At 40.4% G+C, this 21,410-nt stretch overlaps 1 protein-coding gene across 1 annotated transcript in view; it reads right to left on the bottom strand.

Moving 5' to 3' along the window:
* The window catches only part of EFHC2 (EF-hand domain containing 2), a 90,511-nt gene that overhangs the window by 16,197 nt on the left and 52,904 nt on the right, over window positions 1-21,410 (bottom strand). Inside the window, exons 8-11 of the mRNA XM_065423368.1 lie at window positions 17,451-17,616; window positions 15,925-16,067; window positions 6,743-6,939; window positions 2,717-2,850 (exon numbers count right to left, since the gene is read on the bottom strand). Coding sequence (XP_065279440.1) covers window positions 2,717-2,850; window positions 6,743-6,939; window positions 15,925-16,067; window positions 17,451-17,616 — 640 coding nt within the window. The remainder of the gene's footprint in view (window positions 1-2,716; window positions 2,851-6,742; window positions 6,940-15,924; window positions 16,068-17,450; window positions 17,617-21,410) is intronic.

Genomic DNA, 21,410 nt, shown 5'->3' with positions numbered 1-21,410 from the left:
GGGGATAACTGAAATCCCCCACTACTATTGAGTTCTTTATTTTGGTAGCCTCTCTAATCTCCCTTAGCATTTCATAGTCACTATCACTGTCCTGGTCTCTTTAACAAAGCTTCTCAATAGCATGAACAATACCTCTGCAGATACTTTCTGTATATTCTATTTATTTATTTCCTGTTTTCTATGCTGTATGATTTGGGGTTTGTAAACAGAATAAATAAATGCTATAATTATAATTCTGCTTCACTGCATCATATCTAAGGGTGTATCTTCTCAGTGTAACTTGAGGAAAATTACACAAGAGAGGATCTGTGCATTATGGAGAAAGCTATTTTGACTCATTAACTAGGCAGACAGGAGTATATTTGAACTGTAAACTTCAGAGCATAGTGAAATTCTTGTCTCATTCTAAGACAAGTCAGGAAGACTGTAGTACTGGAGCATAACCTTAAGTGTCCCTTACAGCTTCAGGCTGTCATGCAGGTGTGTGCATGCATTAAAAATATGCATTTTGTAAAGGCCTCTAAGTGCGAAATGCTGTGAAAGATTAAAAGCAATAGTAACATATGAGAAAATAAAAGACATATGTTTCCTCAACAAAATTGACTTTTTATAGAAGCAGAGAGGTTTTCTGTTTGCTTTGGCATAAAAATATTTCCCCCCCCGAATGGTGGAAATATTTCCAGGCAGTTCTATAGTAATGCATATATTGCAAAATGGAACAGGAAGACATGGTTAAGATATTTCAAATCTGTGGATGCTCCCCTGTCAGAATTGGTGGGATTCCACTCCACAAGGGGGTTCAGAAGGCCAGCAGTTGCAGGTGATGGGCACACCTTATGAGATACAGCTCATCCCTACAGGAGCTCTGCACCTCAGCACACATGAGTTATGAAGAGGTAGGCCTGTGGTGATCCATGTGAGAGATGAGGCTAGAAGATCGACTGCTTTGTGAGTCCTCCTCTCCTCTCACATTCGTGGAGGAGGCTATTGAAGCCTCGCTGCTTAAAGAGTAGACCACAGATTGGCTCCACAGCCTTAGGGAGAGAATTCATCTCATTCCACACCCCTCTCACACTGCCCTGCACACGGCTTAGCACGCAGGCTGTTCACAGCTGCGCAGAATTCGGGCTTCAAAGAATACACAGCAAGCTTACATGTAACAAAAGCTACACCTCCCAAAATAAAAACCTTTCCCACTATACATAAGTGCAGTCAGTCCTTCTCAAGTCTGCCACTCCAATTTGGTAATACAGGTGCTAGAGACTTTGACACATTATTAATACATGGCAGAGAACAACAAAATACTTCAGATAATTAGTTCATAATTTGGACCAAAGCAAATATTTAATGATCAAGTTATTTGGTTTTTAAACAGATTACTGGGCATGTGCAATAAACTCCTTACTCAAATAGTAAGGTTTTTCAACATATCATCATCAACTTGGTGTTTTGCCCTTTCTTACTGTAGTAGTAAGACTAACCATCTCAATGCATTTAATGGTCTAATATCTTGACTTTGATCATGGACTAACACCTATTTGATCTCAATAAAACTTCTAACACTGATCCTTGAGTACCTTGAGCAAAAAGAAGGTGCCAGTGGCACTGACTTCTCCTGGTATGAATCTTACCTCTCTAGATACTTATTTTTCATTACTGAAGATGGGGTTTCTTTCTTTCGTTGATACTTCTACTATAAAGTGTTACAAAGACCTGTCTTTGGCCCTTTTCTTCTCACCTATATCTCTTCTAATATATTTCATCAGTAGTTTCTATCTGAGCTAACATTTCTATATGGATGACATCCCATGGTACATTTCTTTATTTCCCATTTACCTACTCAACTTATCTCTGAAGCTCCTGATTATATCATCATATACTACTACTCAAAGTTTCAAAAACTGAAGTCCGAAGTAAAACAATCTTCTCTGTCCTACAGCTTTGACTTTACTACCACGCTCCTTAGCTCAGACCCCTCCTTTACCCCAAATCCAGAACTCTTGAAGCTGGCCTTGATCCTGAATTTAATTTCCCCTTCCATATATAACTTGCCTACAAATTTGTTCATTACCACCTATGGATCATTGCCAGAATCCAGACTTCCATTAACCCAGCCTCTGCTCAAATACTTATTCATGCTTTAATCACTGCCTGAGTGAACTACTACATTCCCCTCTTTTAAGATCTTCCTAGTTTGTTTCCTATACTTCAAGGGGCCTGGATTCAGTAACCAGGCTATCATCTTGCTCAAAGAATCAGGACTCAATTAACCCCATTCTCTGTTATTGTTTCCTATCCATCTCTGAATTCAACTCAAAATTGTCTTCCTGCTTTTCAGAACTTCCAGCTGACTTGGCTGACCCTACCTGTCTGCCCATATGTTCACCTGCTCCCCGGCCTGTGCAGTTCTGATCTTATTCTCCTGTGGCCGCACGGCTAACTCCACAGAGAACAGCCACATTCCTTTGTGCTGTCCAAGCTATTCAAAACATTATCTCGTTCTAAGCCAGAATCACTTCCTTTTCTTTACATTCACCTGAAAACCTTCCTTTGTATTGCATTTCACACAAAGTCCTAAAACTAGTGGAAATCAAATACAAGTCATCTATCACTTAACACACAACTGTGCAAAGAGCTTCAAGAAACTGCAATGCTCTGTACATTTCCTGACAATCACCCTAAGGAAACGTTAAAACTGCGAATCCCTCGTTCTTACCGGAAAGGGTTATATTCAATCACCTTGGTGTGGTCAGGGTCCGTGGCTGCAAAAATCTGCTTGATCTCTCTGGAACTAGGTTCTCCTATAGCCTTCAGTTTGTTCAGGATGAGGCTGATATTGGCCATTGGGAACTTAATGGAGGGGGGAGAACAGAAAATACATATTACACTCAGAAAGGCATTACTTAGTTACTGTATGCACAGTGTTATGGAGATGTAAGGCACTGTATAATTTCTAAGTATTATCATCCTCATTGTCTCATCTCAAACGTGCAGTACATATCACAGCATTTTCTATGTGAGTTTGAGAAAAAGCCAACTATGAGAAAATTTGCTTTTTACTGAAAATGTTAAAAGCTCAATAAATGTACTTATCTGGTATACCTTCAGAAAGCTTAAATTTTAATTACTGAAAACGATGCCCAGTCTTGCTTCAATGGAACATCAAAGCAGGTAGAGGTACATTTTAAAGCATAAGTTTAAAAATTATTTTTGCCCTCACTGTCCACTGCTGCATCCCACTTAATCCTCATTTAATACATACGATCAATTTAAAATAAATCTTTTCATGCTTCGCTTTGGTGAACAGCTCACTGCAGTTCCAATGCATATGCTCAGTCATATAAACTTGTCATTCACACTGAGTTCAGCACAGATTGTATTATTAGGAACCAATTTTTCCCAGAATGTAAGATGAACATTTATTTCAACAAGTGGCATTCTTCCCGATTAGGCCATTCCAATTAGACTTGAGCACTTAAGTTTCAAATCCAGTATTCAGCTTTGCTATGTTAAAACCCTGTACATAATTTGCTTGATACTCTTAAAAGTGTGTAGTCAACAAGAATAAAACTTTGATTTTTATTTTTTGGAATAAAGAGTCATTTAACAGATGCTGAATCAAGTTCTAGAAAGTCAGACATGCTCTGCTGCAGAACATACAGTATAATGAAACAAACTGAAAACTGTTTTCTCCCATTCGATACACGATGTTGTTTTGAGTAGCAAATATTGAAAGTAGATAAGGCTGGCAATTAAGGATCTAACCATAAGAGAGGTTGGCCCTGACTCTTAGTTACACTTAGCATAACTGCGAGTCAAGCCCAGCATCTCTTAGGCATCTTTACATAACTCTGGTTGTGTTAAGAGCCCTAAAGGTGGGTGTACCTTAAGACCCTAATAGCATTGCCTGAGCAGCGCAAAGGGGCCTTAGTGTCATTAATAATCACCAGTTTGAATTAACCTATCTGCTAGACAGGACATGCACACTTTGTCACTTAGGACTTGTCTACATGAACACTTACTTTGCAGCAAGCTGGAGTGTGAATCTACCCTGCACTAGTGCATGGCAGGCTAACTATCCATGTGTACCTTGCTGACACTCATTAACAGTTCCTTAATGTGCTTTGATCTAGTCTCTTCAACTTGGCTAAAATATGTAGAGCTGTGTGGGAACTGGAATTTCTAATTTGTGGGAAATTCCTCAGTTTCTCACTTTGTTTTCATTCCAAATCAGAACAAAACCAAACAATTTCAAAATTTCCCACAAAATGATATTTTTGAAAATAATTCATTTTGGATCAATCAAAATGTTTCCTTTGATTATGACTTTTTATAATATAAAAATGAAATACATTTCAAAATTAAAATCAAAATACTCTGTTCCAAAAATATAGAAATGGAACTTTATCAAAATGCCTTTTTTTTTAAATCTAAACAACATTGCATCAAAAATCAACACATTTCTGCAGAAAGTTTCTGTTTTGGCATAATGGCATTTTGTAATGGAGAAATAGTCAGTTGGAACTTTTTTGACCAGCTCTAAAAACAGACACTGATGAGGAAAGTGATCAAGGCAAAGGAAGGAAACAGAGAACTAAAGGTTAAAGAAATATTGAATTTAAAAATAAAAGGATTAAGAATAATCTTAAAACTCTCTTCCTCTAGAATGTATTTATTTTTCATCTGTTTATCTCCAACTTTTATTGGAGTTCCTTACATTTGCTCAAGTAAGTGAAGTACATGACTCCCTGGACCACTGTGACGAATTAGTATACTTAATCCTAATATTCAGTATTCAGATACTATGCATAAATCACCTAGGCATCAATACAACAGTAAAGCTTATTCTCACCATCTGTTTTAAAATCTTATCTGCAAGAATAATAGTTTTCAAAACTCATTTTTAAAGGACTGTTTTCTCAATGTTTTTTGTTCACATTCTGCCAATTGTAATGCTGATATATGCATTCACTTAGTCTGAAAAACTAGGATCTCATTTATTTGCTTAGGGATTAATCAAACGCAAACAGCAGCTCCAAAGAACATTTGTAGTTTAATGGTGCACTGTATATTTTGGAGCATGGTTTGGTTATGATACTAGGAGTATAAACAAATTGCAGGGAATAAGAGGTGTATATAGCTTTATCTTTTTATTAATACATAACAGTTAAAACACTTTATATCAACAAGCACTCTACAAACAAATAATCCTTACTTCACCGAGTGAAGTAGACAATGTTAGTATCCTTATTTTACAAAGAAACAGAGGCTGAAAACCTGTTTGTCTCACTCAGATGAGTAGTGCATGGGGCCCAAAGGCATTAAGGGCTAGCCTGTCTACACTCTACCATGACTGGGTAGTGGAATAAGGATTTCCACCCTCCCACATGAAACAGTGTTAGGCCTACCCACCCCTGGGATCTGGGACTTCAGCACAGCAGAGTCCTTGAATGGCTGCTTCTTGCCCCCCTTCCCTTTCACTGAGCAGGTGGTCAGGGAATAGGTAAAGACCTGACTAGAGTAACACTGCCCCCGCACACCTCCACCCACCCACACACACACACACAAGATGGCAGGACACAGGGCTGGAGGGCAATCCCCTTTCTTGTTAAGGACTGATTCAGTGTATTCTTTGCCCTTCCCCACCTGCCATTGTGGGAAAGGGCAGCTTTGGAGAAATTATGCCTCAGACACACCAAGTCTGAGACACATTTCCTTCTGGTGATCCACCACAAGCAATGCAACTTATACTCTGCACAGAACTGTGCCTCAGGGCACAATCTGGCCCTAAGCAAGCTGCTCAAGGTGTGTATGGCAGAGCAGGGGTTAGAACTCAGGAGTTCCTGATTTCACATATTCTTCAAATGCATTTTAAAATAATTTCAGAATAATATTTTCAACACTTCAGAGAAAAGACTTCCCAAATATGTACACCTACAGTTATAATTATTTCATCAGAATCTCCCTAAGTGTATGCTTCTGCACAACATACCCAGACCAGTAGTCCACCCATAATACTCTGCAATTCTTTATAGCAGCTTGTTTTTACCTTCTCCTCCAAGTTACTGTTTCTGCCAGTGCCTCATGTGACAACTGCTGTGGGAAGATGCAGCCAGAATAACTATGAGATACCTGTGTGGCTTTGGTTAACATCAACTCGGTTACCAGGACCATGTATAAATTAACTGGCACAATAAAAGTATGTATCATCAGTTTTTCCCCTCCCTCTGCTAATTATTGCTTTCCTTTCTGAAAACAATGCCAGTGTCAGCAGATCATGAAACTCAATGCAACTGAGAGCTTGAATCCCCAGCTGTGAAGGGAATATGTGATATTTGTGACGAAGCACATGATCAGAGATTATATACATCTCTACCCCGATATAACGCAACCTGATATCACACGAATTCGGATATAATGCGGTAAAGCAGTGCTCCGGAGGGGCGGGGCTGCGCACTCCGGCGGATCAAAGCAAGTTCAATATAACGTGGTTTCACCTATAACGTGGTAAGATTTTTTGGCTCCTAGGGACAGCGTTATATCAGGATAGAGGTGTATATATACACAGAGAGGGGGGTACTGAAATGATCAAATTGTTAAGATAAATAATTAAATAATGATAGTTCAGTATACATTTTAGTGTGAAGAAACATGGTAAACTTGGTTCTGAGAAAATTATATAGATAAGATACTCAATGCACAGTCCTGAAAGGCAAAATTAAATAGCAAAAGCCCAATTCACCTCGTCTGCATGCTTCTCCATATAGTTGAAAGCATACTCATCAGCATCCACCAAAAGAAAGTTGTGACCATGGAAACAAACTTTGGCTCCAACAAACAGATCCTGAGCTTTGAAGTACTCAGATATCTCACTCTTAAAGAGCTCCTGCCCAGGCTTCTTAATACGACTTCTTTCCAGGAACTTCCCACCAAGTATCCCTGGGGGAACAGAATTGTAAATAATTAGCTGTACTTTGCTATTTTGTTTTTAAATGTTAGTTTTCATCTTCAAGTTTCATCTCCCAGACTCCCCACCCCCATTCCTGAAAAGGGCCATCTATATCAGTGCCCACAGCAACAATTACACTGTGCACATTCCATGACATGTGATCCTTTTAATGCCTGCCAAACACCTTCCTTTTTTCATGAAAATGTGACAGAAGTTTGCCTCTTCTCACGGTTTCCACAACCCAGACATCAGCACTGGGATCCTTGGGAGGGATACAACACAAGCAATTGCACTTGAACAGCTAAAGCCAAATACAGCTTTGGATAAGGAGAAAGTCCTAGTCCTATATAGTGAATTTTTGGTTTACCATTATTCCAACTTCTTTTTAAGAGCTTATGAATGTGAAAAACATAGGCCTAGATAGCTCTAGCTTTCCCAGATAGCTCTTCCAATGCAACTTAGTTCTGATCTGTTTTCCTTTGTAAACTTGATGTCCTTGTGGTAATTTTATTTTCATATATAATGATTTCATTCACCTCATGGGAACTGAGCATGTGGTTGAAGGGCACTGTGTGATTTATACTACAGGGGGATTTTAAAATGTAAATGACATTTAAGTGCCAAGTACAAGTGCAAGTAGGGCAGAATGGGTACCATTGTTTGTAAAGCTAAAGTGACTAGCATGTAAAATACTAGAAGGAATAGGCTTTCTTTTGAATTGATTTACTATAGTTTTGCAATGCCCAGCAAATCTGCATCACATTTACCAAGTTCTAGAAAACAGTTTGTCAAGTGTTATGTTTTATCAAGATATGTTACTATGTTAAATGTGCACTACGCCAATTCTGTAGTGCCTGGGCTTCATTTCCTGTTTATATCTAACCTTTCAAACCAAAAGCCAAAAAGCATACTTGTGTAACTTTTTATGATGTCTTACATATTCTGTAGTGATGTAAATCCAATAAAAGGCTGATGGACAGTGTAATAAAATGCCATTTATAGTCAAAACTGTAAGTGAATGTGAAACCCAACTACTTATTAAACAAGAGTTTGGATCAGATATCTTACTTAATTGCTCCACTAACATCATAAAAGTGATAGAAAAAATACATTAAGGTAATGATCAGGGTCTAGCTTAAACCCAAAAAAAGCACGAAAATTCAAAGTTAAGGATGGAACTCTGAACTTAACACATTCCTTTTCACCTAGGTATAGCAGCACATATGATACTTTAGATCATACAGTTTTAGAAGATGTATGCAATACTTAAGCACAACTGGCCACCATGAGATTGGAATTTCAGCCCTGACTACACTTCCCTCATTCTGTGTGTTTAAATTAGAAATTTACCTTAATGTATTTTTCTAATGTTTAAAAGTAGCACTTTTCTAGTATTGCAAAGAAAAATTAAAATAACAATAAGGAACACCGCTACGTTAAGGACCTTAGGTTGAGATCAGATGAGCAATTTCAACGGATATCTACAAGAAGCAGACTCAAAATAAACACCAACAAAAAAGTCTTCCACTGAGATCAGATCAGTCCTTGCAGGTGTTTGTACAGCTGTTAGATTAGTATTAACACAAGGTGAAAAATGGATTATAGTCTCCTATATGGGGAGCCATAGGTCTCAGATTTTGCCCTCCTTTTCAACAGAAGCTTCAAAATGTCCAAAAATTTAAATTTCTAATCTAATTTGCAAAATATTAATAATGAGTTGCTTCTCCCCCTGTGATTTTCAGGATGCTGTACTGAGAAAAATGAGAACAATGTTAAGGTTGTAATGTTCATTTTGCAACTCCAAATAGTTTAATTTGCCTATTAACATCAATTTCTAAAATTAAAATAGGAATCATAAGCATTTTGAATCTGAGTAAAAGAGGGATGATCATTTAAAAAAAAAAAAATTACTGTTACTGCCTGACTCCCATCTGGTCTGAGGTCATTATTATTTCCCCCTACTTAGACCCATTCCAGTCCCACCTCGCTCCCTATGCCAAAGTATCCCTCCCACTCTCTTCTTCCAATCCCTGTCCCTTTGCCCTTATCCCTTGTACTCTCCCATCTGTGACCTCCGCAACCCCTCCTCTCTCATTCTTAATCTTGATTCTCTCAGCTAGCTCCTTTTTCTCGGCCTTCAAACATACCTACTTCTCTGCATCTTGAAAAATAAATCTTCCTCAGTTTCTCCCACCTTTCCAACTGCTACCCTGTCTCCCTAACCCCTTTCACATCCTAGTTGCTTGTACTTCCTTTCACTCCTCTGTTCCACAGAGACTTCTCTCACTGAGTCAGTCTCCAATTAGCTTTTCTTGGCCAAGTCCAAATCTCTCTTCTTCAGTCTCATCCTCCTTGACCTCTCCAGGCTCACCCTGCTTGACCTTTCTACTACCTTCAACACTGTTGACCATATCATCCTTCTTAACTCTCTTCTACTTCACCTTTCTGAACTCATGTACTTTTATTTGACTATCAGATACTTGATTTGGAGTGCTCCCTCCAGTATCTCCTCTGGAGGCGCCACCTCCTCTTTACCCCCTCTTTACATCCAAATTTTGTCTTTGGCCCCCTCCTCTTCTTCCTCTGCACTTTATGCCTGGGTAACCTCATCCTCTCGATTTGAGCTACTACCTTTATGCTGACTCTCTCTCTCTGCCAATGACTGATCCCCTTTTGTTCCCTTCTCGCACAAGTGCCTGTGCTCTCCTGAGTGCTGGCCTCCGAGCCTGAAATGGTCTCACTGGTCTGATAGGCCAAGCAATCTCCCTTACTATATATCTTCTTAAAACCCACTGCTTTTCACAATCCCTCAAACAACAATCCGCAAATTCCATTAAAACAATTATTAAAGGTAATTAACAAAACAAAAAAGACCACCCAGGAACTACTACAATAGGTAATGTAGTACCCAAACAAACCCTTAACTTTATTCTGTGTATTTCTTCTTCCCTGCATTTCCCTTGCTTGTTGTTCTCTTTCCAGTGTCTTCTTGTGTCAATTTAGCTGACTGAGGTGGACATCATGTCTTTATTTGCTATGTGAATTGCCATGCATGACTATAGCACTATACACAAATATTTAATAATAAAATAAGGAATAAACAATAACAGCAGCAACTGGAAGCAGCAATATGGATAAAGGGTTTGTGTATGCATTATGCATTGCATACTATCTAAAATAAGCAAAATCCAAGGGAATGGAAATACACTAATATATTGTTCCACCCTGAGGGATTTGTACCAGCATCTTCTCTCTATTGATAGAACATATATGGAAGCAACTGTTTCTATAGACAATTCCATTATAACTAGTTATGGATCTAATACGTAGGATCGAACAGTAAAAGTGTGAAAGCTAGAAGCTATGGAACACAGGTGAAGCACCTTTCTACACTAAATTTTTGCCTCTACTCCAGGGGGGAGGGGACAGTGGCAGGTCATGGAACATATATGGACAACACATCTTGAAGAACCAATTACTGTAAGGTACAAGTAGCCATTTCTTCTTCTCTGAGAGCTTGTCCATAAACATTTCACTGTTGGTAACTCACAAGCAGTGACCTAGGTTACAGGAGGTGGATGCTAGGAGTCTACCTACCCAATGATTGTAGGACAGTCCTACCAAAATTAGCATCAGATCTTGATGCTTCCACTATGGAGTAATGCTGGGTGAATGTGTGTATTGAGCCCAAAGTAGCTACCTTAGTATCTCCAAGTATGGGAACATTTATCAAAGAAGCAACAGAGGTTGTTTGTGCTCTGGTAGACTGAGATGTAGACCCACCTATGAGAGTATGTTAGCTAATTCATCACATCGCTTGATACAAGCAGAGATCCAGTTAGAACATCTGTGTTGAAAGGGCTTGTCCTTTAACCCTGTCAGCATAAAATATCAATAATCTTGGGGATACCCTGAATGGCTTAGTCCTATCTACATAGGAGAGTGCTCTAAGAACTTCTGTAAAGTTCATTTCACCTCACCTTTATTTGAATGTGGATTTTGGGGGAAGGGGGGGAACAGGTAGAGGGATGACCTGACTAGAGTGAAAGACAGAGACCACTTTCCGTAAAAATTTAGGGTGAGGTCTTACTGACACCCTGTCTTTATAGGGGGCCTTGCCATCAAGTGCTTGTATCTCCTCAACCCTTCGGGCCAGTGTTACTGCCACAGAAAAGCTGTTTTAATAAAAAGTGGAAAGAGAGAACATGTGGCCATTGGCTCAAAAGGTGGGCCCATTAGCCCCAATCAGTCCAATATTTAGATCCCGAGGAGGGAGAGGTTCTCTGACTGGGGGATATATAAACCTAGCTACTGTAGAGTGTGAAAATGTAAAATATCACTGAAGTGGAGGATGGAAAACCGAGATGGCTGCTAGGTGAACCCTCCGGGAACTCACTGACAGTCCAGAGTCCTTTAAAGACAGAAGGTAGTCCAGTATGTCTGGAATCTGTTCCAGGGATGGAGATAACTGACGCTGCACCCAGATTATGAATCTCCTCCATTTAGCAGCATAAGTATGCCTTGTAGAATCTTTTCTACTGCAGATTAGGATGTTTTGTACTTCAAGGTAATAGGATCTTTCCACTCAGGTCAGCTAGCCAGCACCCATGCCCTAAGGTGCAGGGAATGTGGATCCAGATGGAGAATCTCATAGTGCCTGAGATATTACATCTGGCTGGAGAGGCAATTGTATTGGAGGTTGGCTGGAGAGATTCTTTAGGTGTAAAGTACCGGAATTGTCTCGGCCATGCTGAAGCTATGATCATCCTGGCTGCATCTTGCCTGAACGTCCTGAGAACACTCAGGATAAATGCAATGGTGCAGGAGTATAGAACCACTAAGGATCTCAGTGTAGTATGTCAGTCCTTCAGAGAATGTAAGGCCTCATCTGCTTTAGCACTGAGGAGTTCGCATCCCTTGAATGGGAGATCCTCAATTGTTATTTGAATTTCGTTAGAGATCCCTAAAGAGCAGAGACATGAGGATCCCTTATAGAAATGAAAAACAACGAGGAGTCCTTGTGGCCCTTAGAGACTAACAAATGTATTTGGGCATAAGCTTTCGTGGGCTATAACCCACTTCATCAGATGCATGCTTATGCCCAAATAAATTTGTTAGTCTCTAAGGGACCATAAGGACTCCTCGTTGTTTTTGCTGATACAGACTAACACAGCTACCCCTCTGAAACTTATATAAATGAGGTTACCATAGATCTAGAAGCTATACCGGCAGCATCACAGGCTGCTTGGAGCGATAGGCATAACAACCTCACCTTCAGCAATGAACAACTTAAATTCTTCCCTACTGTCTTAAAAAAGCCTGCCTGCACATTTAGCCATGTAATCCCACTTCAGATAATTGTATTTTGCCAACCAGGCTTGGTAGTTAATGACTCATTTGCAGGCTTGATGTGGAGTAATTTTCCTCATCCAAATAAATCTAATTGTTTGGGTTCCTTGTCTTTTGATGTTGCTTTGTGTTGCCTTCCATGTGATCTCTCTCATTCACCACAAGAATCACCCATGATGCCAGCCATTGTGTATAAAATTGCTCAATACCCTGGGAAGACACTAGGTGGCAATGATGATCTGTGCTCTTTGATGCTGATACCAAAGAGGCAGGTGTCTGCCAGAGCAATTTAGCTGATTCTAGAAGTCCATCTTTGATGCGCACTGCAAGAGATCAAAGTATGGACCTGTGTAGGATGTCCAGAAGCTTCTGCGATTTTTCCTGTACTGCTTCAGCTGGAATCTCCAGCGTGTCAGCTATTCTGCATAACAAGTCCTGGAACATCTCATAGCCCTCTAGGGTTGAGGTAAATGACTCAGGGACAACAGTTTCATGCTGGGATGATGAGGACATGTGAAACTGGGTTAGGATGGCCTCTGCTTGGGATTCCTCACCGGAACCATGAATGTATGTTCAGCTGGGAGTGGAGCAGATTGGGTTGGTGGAGGTGAAGAAGGGAATCTAATCCTGGATTGGGAGGCAGAGATTGGGTTGGTGGAGGTGAAGAAGGGAATCTAATCCTGGATTGGGAGGCAGAGACTGGCCTTCTAGCCTGATGCTTTCCTCCCAGAGCCCAATACAGACAAAGGTACTCTTAAGCACAAGACACAGGTGGCCAAGGGAGAGGATACCAGAGAATTCTATCCCTCTTTGAGCTTCTATGTGAGGGTAATAGAAATCAACTCTTGACTCCCTCTCTGTGGCATGCTGCCTGAATATCTAGACCCCAGGGAACAAACTGGGCCAACCTCCCTACTGCCTGCAGAGCCTGAGGAGAAGAATATATAGTCCTCCTGGAGAGGAGGAGCTGTAGCAGCTGGTGTGCTAGGAGCACCTTTAGTCTGTGCTCTGGTTGGTACCACTAATGTACCTGGTACCAGTGTCAGAGCAGCAGTCGGTGCTGGAGGAGGCAGTTCCATCACTGCTAACAGTGGAGAGTCCAGCAGGTCTTTCAATGCTATATAGGATTTCGATACCAATTATGTTGGTATCAAAGACAGGTGAATAGATGGTCATAGTGCCAGGGTTATTAGTATGAGACACATCAGGGCCTCAATGCTGAGAGCTCTGTACTGAAAGATTTAAGCGTTACCAAGGGAGGCATAGTGAACGGTGCCGGACTGGGTGCCTTTTCTTCTGAAGTTCGAGAGGATTTATGGTACCTTGAGGAAGAGGACAGAGATCTCTTTCCTTTGTGGGTCCAGTGCTCTTTCCTTCCTCTGTACCCTGAGATTTTACCAAACTAGAAAGATGGATCTTTAGGAGCAGCTGCTATTATTAATCATGTTTATTTTGAACAGTGTCTACCACAATCAGGTCTTCGTCTATGACGGAGGTTTCTAGGTGCTACAGTAATAAATATAAATAAATAAATAAATAAATAAATACAATATTGAAGTGTCTAATGGCCAACAAAGAATGGACCCCACTTTGCGAGACACTGTACAAACCCAGAGTAGTAAGTGGTCCTAGCCCCAAAGAGCTTACAGTCTAAATAGACAAGACAAACAGAGGGTGTGAGAAGGAGTCGCTAACAACAGCAGAGTGAAAAGTGTGATAGCAGCTAACAAACTAATTCCACAAGTTTTTAACTTTTTGTGGGGGTGTTAGGGTGTAGAGTTATTTAGGAAGGGATTGGTTAAATGGAAAGAAAAGGGAAGGGAGAGGGGACACTGAAGGGCAGGGCATGAGGGAGACAGGGTAAGAGGGACAGGTGTGGAGTGAAGCTGTGGTGAAAAAAATGGGAGGAAGGGAGAGGGGTGTGTTGGAACAAACAGCCAATCAAACACAGGGCAGAGAAAGTCCAGTTAAAACTGTAGAAAATTCTCTGAATGTCCAGAGGTCCCTGCTTTGGCCATTTCTACTCCAGCCAGCTGGAGACTCTGGCCAGCTAGGCCACATGGCAAGGGAAGAGGGAAGAGGGGAGGCACCACCTGGGTCCTAGTGCCTCCAGAGTAGGGGGAAGTCTCCCCTGCACAGTACAGGGTTCAAGGAGATGCTGGAGTGAGAGATCGCCCATGAGGCCCCATTTTCTCCCACCCCCAGTGCAGCATCCCCTAGTTTGGCTGCTTCTGCTCCCACTTTGACTCCAGGAGTTAAGGAGGCAGCCAGAGCACTTTTAGATGATGAGTGTTAAGAAACTGCTGCTCCAGGTGTCTCGGGGTTTGGAAAGGGATGCACTGACCTCTCCAGGGAGAATATTTTCAGAGGAGACTCTCTACCTCTTTGGGTTCTCACAGAAACTGCTTTACACGTAGTGCGTGATTCTGTTACGTGCACCTCACCCAAACACAGCAAGCATCTAGTGTGCCCATCATTGGAAGGTACTACAGCCTCGCAGGAAGAGGAATTTTTGAAGCCTGGAGATTTCTGCTCAGCCATTATGACTGATCTCAGTTCCAGAGCTAACTCACAGGAAAACAAAAAAGTGAATTTCCTTCTAAAAGGAAGAAAGGAATTGCTATCAAAAATCTGTAACAATAACACTATTAACTAACTAACTACTAAATACCTAACTATCCAGAACTATTTACCTGACAAAGAATAGGCCACATAATGAGCTAAGAAGCTTGGACACTGCAAGTTCCAACGCATACCCAGAGGAAGAGAGAAGGAAATGAAGGGTAGGGTCGCCCTGCCCTTTTGGCCCTGAGAGGCACAGGAATACTCAGGGCGCAGGCATGGTCCCCAAAGAACAATGCTGGCCCAAAGTATCTGGACTTAATTGTATTGGATGCATGCTCACCAACAGTGAAATACATATGGACAAGAACTTGAAGCACAGACCGTTCATCACTAGAAAGGCTGGATGAGCTGTCTCCTGGAATTCAAATCAATGTCACTCTAGCAGGTCACTAGGACAGCTACTGGCACAAGACCAAATTTACCCTTCGAATGCCAATAAACTGTGTATGGTTTAAAATATTGTTACATATATTAAAATAGATTACAATGAGTTTGCTTTTATACTGTGCCTCTATATAATGGAAAACATATACAGTAGCTAGCATAATAATATTGATCCTGCAAAACATAGAACTTACTGTATAATTTCCAATGTGGTAAGTTTTCTATGGGTTTATCCCTATTTACCATCAATGACAACAATACAGTTTCTATACGTTATTTATAATAAAAGCAAGCTCCCCTGGGTAAGGTTTGCAAATAGAATATGTGCCACCATCTTTAGGAGCCAGTAACTTTAAATGTTGTGAAGTGTTGTCTTACAACAAATGGTTTCATTTTGAGTATCTCAGATTATAAATTAGCACAGCAAACTACTATTAAGGTAAAACAGTAGATCTCAGTCAAGCCTGAAAGAAACAGATGTAGGTCTGACTGAATTCAAAAGGATTTGCGCAGGCTTCCATTAGGACTGAGTTCGGCCATAGGGTTTAATGATCACTACATTTTAATCAAAGCAGCAGAACTCTTGGAATTGCTTCCAGAAGATTATTATCTCTTACCTGTATTTCGCTGTGGGGTCTCAAACACTGAAATTGTGTCATCACTCAGAAAATAAGAAATAATGAACTGCCGATCCTTGTCAATGGGATTATCAGTAATAAATTTTGCAAGAAAGCGCAGCAGGTTACTTTCGAGGCCTTTTCTATGAGGGCAGAAGAAGTGGCAAGAAATTCAGTACATAGTATGATGAAACTTTTCATTACTTGGAGATGCATTTTGTGAAATAAACAAAATGCATATTCTTGGTCTGGACAGGAAATGGAATGAAGTTCCCTATTTTTTCAAAAATAATTTTCAGCTGGGGTTAACAAAGCCAAGCAGGGTCAGCCAGATAGAAAGGAATTGTTTTTCAGGGCACAGTTGGTTCTCTGATTACAGATTCTGATTACATTTGTATTCAATCTCAATTGCAAATCAGGCTCAAAGTTTATTTCCAGAAATTTCATTGGGGGGGGGGAACATTTTTTAGATGTATTAATTTCAAACCTAAATACAAATCAAAATACATGTCAGGACCCTCTCCAGGAAATTTGGCCAATCAGATTCTTTTTCAACGTGGCTATTTTTTAAAATGTGAAAACTGCATTATTCAACAATGGTAAATCTATTGATTTAGACGTTACTATTTAAAAATGTACCATGGTTATATAAATTATTAAAATTTTAATAAAGTCTTCCAAAAGCATTCTCCTTTTCTGAAGGCTCTACATGTGGGTTAATGGACTTCAGATCTGCAATGCAGCTTTGCTTTTTACTCAGGATTCATAAATCATGGCACAATCTATATAACCCACAATGGAAATAAAAGGTGCTAATGTTTTCATATTGCTATAGTACAACTGTGCGTGAAAACCAGCCAACAAAGAAAGGAACTGTCAGGAAATCTGAAGAGAAACAAATGGGGGTTATATCATATTTGTGGATCTTCTGAAATTCTTTTTAGTTGTCTACACTTGGAGCCGGGGGTGTGATTGCCAGATCAAGTAGATATACTCACATTACTAACTCTCATCCAGCTAGCATGCTACAAATAGTAGTGGAGCAATGGTAACACGGGGAGCAGCAGCAGCAGTACAGGCTAGCCACCCCAAGTATGTACCCATGGGGTCTGGTTGGGTCATAGTTGGGGCAGCTAGCCCCAACCACCTCTGACCACTGCATGTGCTACCACAGCTACACTACTTTTTTTTAGTACGATAGCTCAATGAGAGCTAGTGCAAGTATGTCTACTCGAGATGGGAATCACATCCTAGCTCCAAGTGTAGACATACCCTCAGAGTCTGATCCAACGCCAAATGAAGTCAACAGAGTCTTTGTATTTATTTTAATGGGAATCAGATTAGACCCTAACTTCACAGAAGACGGTATTTACCTAGTTCACAGAAATATCGAATGCAATGTTGCTAACCAAGTCCTAATATACCTGGACACTTAAGTAAGGTAACCTTGACATTTCACTTAGCACCCCTCTCCCCTGCAACCAGGAATTAAAAAAATTAACTGGGATTATCTTTCACTAAAATACCTGTCTTTCTCCATGAATTTCTTGAAATCTTTCTGGGGAGGTTGGGGAAGAAGGCTCAAGCAGGAGCATAGAGAATCCTCTTCAGAACCAAATCCAGTGTACGGTGGAAACTTCTTTTCTATTTTTGAAGGAGGTGGAGCCTTGAATGGAATTGAGGTAAAATCCTCTATAAGAAAATAAGACAGCAAGATTTTTTTTCAGATCATGCTATTTTATTAAAGATATTGCATTTTCAGTATAGATGTCTATTAATATATTCGTGTAACAGAGCAGAACCTCCCCCTTTAAATCAGGGGTCTCAAACATGCGGCCTGCGGAGTTAATTCCTGCGGCCTGCCATAGGCGCCGACCTCACTGGCAGCCAAGCTCCCCTCCCCATCCCCAACCCCCCACCTCCCAAGCACGCCACGTCCCCACTCCTCTGCCTACCTCCCAGCGCTTCCTGCCACCAAACAGCTGTTTGGCAGCGCTTAGGACTTTCCAGGAGGGAGGGGAGAGGAGCGGGGATGCGGCGCGCTCAGGGGAGGAGGCAGAGAAGAGGCGGAGCTGGAGCGGGGATTTGGGGAAGGGGTTGGAATAGGGGCAGGGAAGGGGTGGGAAGAGGTGGGGCGGGGCAGGGCCTCATGGACTAGATGAGCAGTCTGGGGTACAAAGTTCAGCATGTATGATTCTTTGCTGTGAGTAGTTGGGAAAAATGTTTGTTAAAAGTGGCAACGTATTTTGTATGAATAGTTACTTTAAAAAGTTCCTGCCATTAAAGCTATGTTGATAGACTGTTAGTGTGGATCATCATCAGTGTTACTGACCACATAAGGAATAGTTACAGGTGTTTATATTTTATTAAAACCCTTTTTCGCATTACAGTTTTTAAAAAGTTAATACATTGACTTTTAATAGCGTACTATATTACTCTTCATTTTTTTTAATTTTTGACTATACTTTTGTATCGTTGTATAAAAAGGTGTCAGTGATGCGGTCCTCGGACCAATGTACTAGTCCTCATGTGGCCCTAGTGGTGACTTGAGTTTGAGATCCCTGCTTTAAATCATGCTTGCTTCACTATTTATAGGGTGAAATGCAGGCCTTATTGAAATCAATGGCAAAACTGCTATCATAATTTCGATGGGGCCAGGATTTTGCCCATGTCCTATAATGTTTGGAAGAAATCAGTCAATAGTAAGGGAAATATTATTCCTAAACAGAAGAACCAAATTTTAAAAACCACTTTTCAACTCTTATCCCTTGGGATCATTCCACAATTCAAATTCCTTGCTTGTGATATTTTTTGATCTGCTTTTTGTCAATTTCTATGTTTGTATTGGAAGAACTCAAATGTTTATGTCAGCCTTGGCAAGTTGCCAATAAACTCAGTCCTATCCCAAATACATCCACCTTTTCTGAAGCTTTACTTTTATAGTCTTTCCCCTACCCTACACTCTTAAATATTGTCTTAGCTCCAGACTCACTCATCAGCACTATTCCACAACTATGATCCCTTTCTCCATATGAACATGACCAATAACCAATCTGTCTTCTCTTCACATATGCTTGTCAACTCAACAAGCTGTTATAAGGTCCACCCTGATCCCTATATCTAGCGAAAATCCTGCTGCCCCAGTGTCAACTGCTGCTCTAGCGTGCCATAGTTGCTCCCCTGAACCTGTTTTTCCCAGTATTACAACTTGCAACAGCTATTGAGGCTTACAGCCAACATATAAGAACCTAGATAGATACAGTCTTGATGATTATATTCCCTGTAAATAAAGTTTATTAACGTGGAAGCAACACTGATAGATGCTGGAAAATAAAAGTACAACGCACTAGGCAAATCACCAGCCAGAAGGATGTCACAGCATCCACGGTCCATGAAAGAACTGAGGGCCTCAGAAAGGCAGTGTACAACAATGGCCACAAATAAGAATGGGTTTTTTTTCTTCCCAACCATTGTGTCTTCTACCTGGAGTGGGAGAGATTTAATTCACCATTTTTTCCCTTTTCATCACCAAAACAAAAGTATCCAGTGAAAATGGTGAAACTTACACATAGTTCTATAGGAAGAAAAACTGATTGAATGAATAATGCATTTTTTATCTGAAACATCCCCAACATTATTGTACTGTAGGTTTGGTTTCGGTACATGTAGAGGAAAAGGGTGAAATTTGGGCCAGTTCAAACTTTTCCTGAAGTGCTTTTTCAATCTACATATCTATTTAAAATAGGGGTTCTCAAACTATGTCGGGACCCCAAAGTGGGTCACAACCCCATTTTAATGGGGTCGCCAGGGCTGGCATTAGATTTTCTGGGGCCAAAGCCAGAGGGCTTCAGCCCTGGGCGATGGAGATCAGGTTACAGGCCCCCTGCCTGGGGCAGTAGGACTCAGGCTTTGGCTTTGGGGAGCTCAGGTGGGCTCAGGCTTTGGTCCCCCCTCCTGGGGTCATGTAGTAATATTTGTTGTCAGAATGGGGTCGCAGCACAATGGAGTTTGAGAACCGGTGATTTAGAACATGCTAATAAACGAAGATCACAGCAACCTACTCTTTTAAATTCAGATTTATCTAAGACAGGTTTGTTGTTGAAAAGTACAGCAAGAATTCAGATGTCAGAATTTCTCCTAAGTAAAGTCCTAAACACAAGAAGCACCTTCTCCATCCTTCCTTCAGCAGTTACTTCTACTGCAACATATCCTGTTGAGAATAAGTTCTTCATGGAAAAGCTAATGCCTCCTCTTGAACCAGTCAAGAGGAGTTTCTATAAAAACAAAGCAGCCAATGTATTTCCCTCAGAAGTTACACATGCCCTTTCCATGATATAGCGCAACTAGTCTGGGAGGGCTCAAATACTAAATCAATAAATAAAAAGAAGTGTCCTGCTAGGAAATTTTCAAATTTTACACCAAAAACCATCACTGTAACAGAGTAGCATCATATAAGTAAACACATGACAAAACAAACATTATTTCTGGCAATACTGATCCTCTAAACAATTTCAATATAGTGCATGAGGAGTTACACGTGCGACTCTAGTTAAAAAACAAACACTGTGTACATAAGTCTCTGCATACTGAGAAGGGGGGGGAAATCCCTACATGAGTTTGTATGTTGAATCACAAGGTGATCACACATGTATTCTCTATTTGAAAAAGAACTATCAGATTTATAATATTGATTATTCTCAACTACGGTAGCTTTAATTTGTGGGACTTACATAACAAATGGAACACTGATTAAGATCTTTCTTGCACTCCAACAGTGCCACCTAGTGTATGTCTAGTAGACAAGTCAAAGATAATTGCTCAATTTAGTTTTACTCTCTTGGTACTCAGCACTTGTACATTTGTTTTAATGTGTCAGTCATACCTATAATCAACCATGCTTAATATAGCACTAATAAGTCATTATATCAACAAAATACCATAGCTTTCAATTGCTGTAGTATTTAGGTGTCCATTTTTTGTCTTCCCAGGCCCCATTACATAAAGCCAATCTAGATTGGGCTCTGTGTAATTATGTAGTATTCGTGTGTGGTCTTTAACTTTGACCCTCAGAACCAATTCCTAACAATTTAATGATGTGTTATCCCTGAACTCATATTTTATCTCTATTAAAGTCCTGAAAGTCTGTAACAAAACAGTTAAGCAGAAGTATTTTTTGAACATTTGTAAATATGTCTCTTGCTGTAACAATCTGCAGAGTAACCCAATGTTCTTATATGTTCTTCCCAAAAAACATCTTGCAAATCATTAGGGAACAATGAAGAAAATAAAGTAAGTGAAGTCCATTTATTGAAGTCTGAATACTAGTGATATCATAGCAGTATTTTCGGAAGCCTTCTCAATCCATAGCTAACTTTTCACACACAGCAGTTGATCTCCCAATGATCTGCTGCACAACATCTATCCATCTCCTCACTGGTCGCCCCCTACTACAATGACCTTCTACCATTCCTGCCAACATTTTAATG

This window comes from Emys orbicularis, chromosome 1, assembly GCF_028017835.1.
Source record: "Emys orbicularis isolate rEmyOrb1 chromosome 1, rEmyOrb1.hap1, whole genome shotgun sequence".
In the NCBI taxonomy this organism is placed as follows: Eukaryota; Metazoa; Chordata; order Testudines; family Emydidae; genus Emys; species Emys orbicularis.
This window is presented reverse-complemented; position numbering and strand designations above follow the sequence as displayed.